This window comes from Mustela erminea, chromosome 10 (assembly GCF_009829155.1).
Source record: "Mustela erminea isolate mMusErm1 chromosome 10, mMusErm1.Pri, whole genome shotgun sequence".
Lineage (NCBI taxonomy): Eukaryota > Metazoa > Chordata > Mammalia > Carnivora > Mustelidae > Mustela > Mustela erminea.
Genome location: NC_045623.1, coordinates 12,993,062 through 12,999,061, shown reverse-complemented (window position 1 = coordinate 12,999,061; position 6,000 = coordinate 12,993,062). Strand labels below are relative to the sequence as shown.

General features: G+C 44.7%; 1 protein-coding gene across 2 annotated transcripts in view; it reads left to right on the top strand.

Annotated features, from left to right (window-relative positions):
- The first annotated feature begins 4,952 nt into the window (after positions 1-4,952).
- LRIG2 (leucine rich repeats and immunoglobulin like domains 2) overlaps positions 4,953-6,000 on the top strand; it is a 68,232-nt gene continuing 67,184 nt past the window's right edge. For both annotated transcript variants that reach the window (XM_032361332.1, XM_032361331.1), the window contains exon 1: positions 4,953-5,412. In XM_032361332.1, the coding sequence (XP_032217223.1) occupies positions 5,174-5,412 (239 nt within the window). In that variant the 5' untranslated portion in view covers positions 4,953-5,173. The remainder of the gene's footprint in view (positions 5,413-6,000) is intronic.

Sequence of the window (6,000 nt, the reverse complement as noted above, 5' to 3'; positions counted from 1 at the left end):
AAGTGACCCATGTTGTAGGACATCTTTATATCTTTATGGGACAGATGATTTACAAATATTTTCTCCCATTTTATGCGTTGTCTTTTCACTCTCTTGATAGGATCCTTTGCTGCACTTATTTATTTTTTTTAAGATTTTATTTATTTATTTGACAGAGATCATAGGTAGGCAGGCAGGCAGAGAAAGAGAGAGAGAGGAGGAATCAGGCTCCCTGCTGAGCAGAGACCCTGTGGGGCTCCATCCCAGGACCTTGAGATCATGACCAGAGCCGAATGCAGAGGCTTTAACACCGAGGTGCCCCAACCGCACTGAAATTTTTAATTTTGATGAAGTCTAGTTTGTTGGTTTTTTTTTTTCCGGCTTTAGATTTTGCTTCACTGAGTAGTAGTTATTATTACTATTTCTTCGCCTTAGTGTGAAAAGGAGATGGAGGAAGGAAGAGAGGGAAGGAGATGAAATGCTTTCTAAATACATCTGTGTTTATTCAGTAAGACGCAGTGAAGTTTTTTGTTTCTTTTTTTTAAATTAAGCTTTTTATTTTATTTTATTGAAGATTCATTTATATATTTTAGAGAGAGAGACAGAAAGAGCATGAGTGGGAGATGGAGAGAATCTCAAGCAGACTCTGCACTGAACTTGGAGCCTGATGTGGGACTTGATCTTACCACCTGGACGTCATGACCTGAGCTGAAACCAAGAGTTGGACTCTTAACCGACTGTGCCACCCAGGCTCCCCATTAAGCTTTTCATTTTAATTCAGTATAGTTAACATATGTTACTATTAGTGTAATATTAATTTCAGTTGTACGATATGATGATTCAACACTTCCATGAAACACCCGGTGCTCATCGTGAGTGTACTCCTTAATCCCCATCACCTAGTTCCCTAATCCTCTACCCATCTCCCCGCTGGTAATCATCAGTTTGTTCTCTGTAGTTAAGAGTCTGTTTCTTGGTTTGTCTCTTTTTTTCCTTTGCTCATTTGTCTTGTTTTTAAAATTCCACATATATGTGAACTCATATGGTATGTGCCTTTCTCTGACTAACTTACTTATCATTATACTCTTTAGCTCCATCCATGTTGTTGCAAATGGCAAGATTTTATTCTTTTTTTAATTCCATTAAGTAAACACACACACACACACACACACACCCTGGTATCTTCCTTATCCATTCATCTCTTGGGCTGCTTCCATAATCTGGCTATTGTAAATAGCAAGAAATAGTGAAATTAACAATCACTCATTTGGTCACAAACATTAATTTACTATCTCTTAGATTTACTATCTATTTACTATCTATTACTATTATATTTACTATCTGTCTATTAATCTACTATCTCTCAGACACTGCACTTAGCACCGGGGATATAAAATGAGAATGGAGATATCTTAGTTAGTGGGAGGACAGCTGGAAAAAGTTATTTCAACACAATGGGATGGAGTTGACAACTATGGTAGAAAAATGGAAGTGGAAACCACAAAATGCCTGGAAGAGTCAGAGAAACCTTTAAAGAGGAAGAACCTAGAAGAAGAGTAAGAAATGTCTGGCCAGAGAAGGTAGGGAGGGGCAACCTATAGAAGGAATAACATACCAAATAAGTATAGACATGCATGGACCAATTTATGAAAGGCAAATAATTTCCTGTGGCTGGAATATGAAGAAAATGGTGAGAAGATAATGGGAAATGTGGGAGGTAGCTGGGCTGGGCCCTAACTGTGGAATCTTCAAAGGTAGAACAGGGAATTTCGAATTTGGTATTACAGGCAATAGGGAAGTCATTAATAAAAAAATCTTCTTTTTACTGTTTTCCAAAATAATCCATATTCATTATGAAATGTTGGGGAATACACCAAAACCAGAATTAAAAACCACTGGAAACACCACACAATGTGGAACTTGAACTCAAAGCCTCAAGTTCAAGAATCACACACTCTACTGACTGAACCAGCCAGGCACCTCTCAAATATTTTCATGCAGGGAGAAGCTAACAACATATTTATATCAGTATGCTTTGGAAAAATATTCTGGCAGAGAGGCGAGATGGAGGACAGGAGATGGGCTGAGAGATTATTGTATTAATAACCGTGAGAGAAGAAAGTCTGAACAAAGACAGTAGCACTGGAGATGAGGAGCGGGGAAAGATTTCAGGCATTCCTTAGGGGAAATCACTAGAGTCCAGTGACTGATTGGATTTGGGAGGAAAGAAAAGGGGGAAGTGTGAGTGACCTTCGGATATCTAGTTTAGGACACTAGAATTGGCCGTATCGGTTAGCTATGCCTTAGCAAAGAGCAAAGTCCTGAGATAATGGAAGTTGGGGCAGCTGAATTTTAAGGATATGGTGTTAATATAAAGGTCTGGTGTTTATAGAAGGATCTGCAACAAGGAATTGAAAGTGAGCAGTTTTCTTTAGGAGTCTGTAGTTGGGGTAGTCTCAGCTTATGGGCTACATTGAACCCATGTACTTGGCACTCAAGGCTTAATAAGACAAGTTTAGGACAACGAATGTAACAACTCTCTATTCCATTTTTTTTTTTTAAAGATTTTATTTATTTATTTTTTTGTCAGAGAGCGAGAGAGCTAGAGCGCAAGCGCACAGGCAGACAGAGTGGTAGAGGGAGAAGCGGGCTCCCTACGGAACAAGGAGCCCGATGTGGGACTTGATCCCAGGACGCTAGGATCATGACCTGAGCCGAAGGCAGCTGCTCAACGAACTGAGCCACCCAGGCGCCCCTCTCTATTCCATTTTTAATGAGAAATTGATCAGTAAACTTGTTAATAACATGTATTAGCTAGTTGGACATATGAGGTTATTTTATTATTCTTTTTATTGCTATGAAATAAGTTTCATATTGAAAGTTTAAAAGAAAACATTTTAGGTAGTTTTATCCAATAGAGAGTAAAATATCATCATCTTTTCATTCATCAAACATTTATTATCTGCTATATGCCAGGTACTGTGCTAGCTTATATGGGGAATACAGAGATAGATAAGATGCATGTAAGTGCTATCAAAACGGTAAAAAAATAATGTGCAGAAGGAATTAAGAACTGGGAGGGGCTCCTAGCTGGTGTGACGTGCACGACTTATTGGGGAGGACAAAGGATAGACAGCATGAATTTCTATTGTGCCCATAGGGAAGCTCTGAAACCATAATTCAGAGAGGTACTAAGATACTCCTGCCTATGCCCAGTTTCTTAGTGGAGGTTATTAAGCATGCTTAATAGTCAGGGAAGGGAGGTTAAGAGTGAGTTTCACCCTGCTGTCTTGGCTTTTAAAGTTTGGTTAAGATTGGCGCATTGGATGGGTCTTTGGATATCCAAGCAATATTTCAATCTTAAAAATGGAAAGAGGGTTTTAAAAGCGTAATTGTGACTCCCAGTCTGTCATGGAATGATTGCTTTCAGTTACTTTCTAGGACAACCATATGACCTAGGCATTATCATTTTTTAAAAACCTGCTCAGTCTTTCAATTCGCCAGAGTCAGAAAAATAGTGATACAAGTCTGCCTCTGCTCCAGGTAATTTGTTGAAACAGAAACAGCAGGTCCAAAATGCAGTCACCTGTTCTAAGCCCCACAATAGCAAACCAAGATTAAATACCTAACCTAAATGCAGTTTACGACACTCCCAGGACTGTGACCTTTAATCAGTTCAGTCTGGAATTACCTGGTCTGCACTGGTAAGGTAATGTGCCTGATACACGCCCCACTTTCCACCAAAGGAGGTGACTTTTCCCTAGAAACTTCGTTTTCTCGCCCACTTCTGCCTACCAAAGCCTTCCATTTTGTACAGCTCCTCAGAGCTCCTTTTTACTTGCTGGATAGGATGTGGCTTGGTTCATGAATGTCGTGTAAAGCCAACTAGATCTTCAAATTTACTCAGCTGAATTGGTTTCTAACACTTTAACCTCTCTGGGCTTGTTTTCTCGTCACCAACAATTGTCCTGTCAGCTTCACAGTCACTGAGAGACCAAACAAGGTAACAGATGCAAATGCACTTTGAAAAGCATAAAAGCAGTACGTGTAAGTGAGCTACCACTCTTATTCTCAAAGTCTTATTAATTAACTTGGATATAAGAAATGGCTGAGTGAGCATAAGGAGGCCAGACTTTCTTCTTCCTAGAAGGAAGTAGTAAGTGAGCTAACACTCTTATTCTCAAAGTCTTATTAATTAACTTGGATATAAGAAATGGCTGAGTGAGCATAAGGAGGCCAGACTTTCTTCTTTCTAGTAGGAAGTAGCCTCTGCTTCAGGATAAATAAAAAATTTTGTCACCCCCCCGGGCTTCATTACAGGTACCACTTGCTTTTCTGAGTGTGAGCAAAAGGACAGCTTCCCTGAACCAGAGGAAAGCAGGGCATTTTCTTTAGAGACGTGCCTTGCAGGTGGAGTCCCATACACATTTATTAAGCTCCAAGCTCGCACAGAAGCAGGAGGTACACAGCGGAGTGGAGCGGATCCACCGACAGCAGTCCATCAACTGATAGTGGTAACAGGCTTCCTGTTAAGACAGCGGGAGTTGCCGCCCACCTGCAGGACTGCACCAGCCGCAGACGGGCAGGAGGGGGCAGAGGCGGCCCCAGCTGGGCCCTGGGGCCCCCCGCCAGGTAACATACCTTCAGAGTCCTTGACTGGGAAGGTAGCCCTTCTATCATTCCCCTTCCAGAGAGCCCAGGAGAAAGATCATTCTCTACTATTATAGGAAATAGCCCCCAAATCCAGACTTCGGACTAGGAGATTTAGCCACTATTAAGACTCTTAAGAAGCTGCTGCGCCCTCCAGCGGAGAATTGGCGGCGGAACCGCAAACGGGCACCGCAACGTGCCGGACACCTTAAAATCCTCCTTAAGAAACTCCCAATCACTGGCCCCGCCTCCTCACGGAGTCCCGCCCCCGGCGCGACCTCCTTCTGTGGCACCGATTGGTTGGCTCTTGTGCGTGAAGACGTTGCGTCGTGGGGCGGGGCAGAGGAGCGTTGTCCGTAAGGCCTCAGCCGTGTGTCCTCGGCCGCCACCCCCGCTGCAGTGTATATCCGCCCCTCTCCTCCCTTTCGAGGGTACTGGCGACAGCCGGGCCCTGGGGTGGCAGCGCAGCCACCAATCGTCTCCGCCGAGTTGTCTTTGCTAGTTGGCGGCTCTTTTCCGCTGGGTCTGGATCGGGGATTGGAAAATGGCGCCGGCGCCCCAAGGCGTCCGGGAGGAGCCGCGGCTGGATCGTCGGTCCAGAGCACTTTCCCGGCTGCTTTTCCTCGTCCAGGCTGCTCTCCTCTTGCTGCCGGCTGCTCGGGCGGGCCTGTGCCCCGCGCCCTGCTCCTGCCGCATCCCTCTGCTGGACTGCAGTCGCAGGAAACTACCAGCGCCGAGCTGGAGGGCGCTGTCGAGCCCGCTGCCCCCCGACGCTGCCAGCTTGTGAGTCGAGTTGCCGGGAGGGGGTCCAGAAGAAAGGGAGCTCCCGCTCCCAGGGCTCGCTTGGTCGGAGGTCGCGGTCGGGAGCCTAAGTTCTGAAGGGATATGCCGTTACAATGTTGTGAACTTTTTTGGGGGGTGGGGTGGGAGCCTGAACAACCTGGAGGTAAGGTTCTGGAGGCTCGTGTGACAAGCAGGGTTAAGGTTCTTCAGGCTGGGGAGTTTGTGATTCCGGGGCAAGGGAGGAGTTGGGACGGGGATCTTGTTAACGCCTCACTGGACCTGGGCACTGTCCTTGACTCTGGATGGCTGGAGATCCTCGCCCACTTTGGGCTGCCTCATCCAGATGTAACTCATCCTGAATGCTCCGCAGGTACGTGATGTTATAACCACAATCGCCAGTGACACAAGAACGGTCCTTTTGTCTCTGGTTCGCGTTTTGGCACGTTGGGTGCTGTAGTTTCGATACTTGAACGACAGGGTTGAGACAGCATGTGTTAGTAGTAGATCCTAGTACTAATCCGAGGAACTACCTTTATAAGTGGCATTCTTAAAAAAAAATCTAACTCAGGATTCACTGTAAAGAAAGGA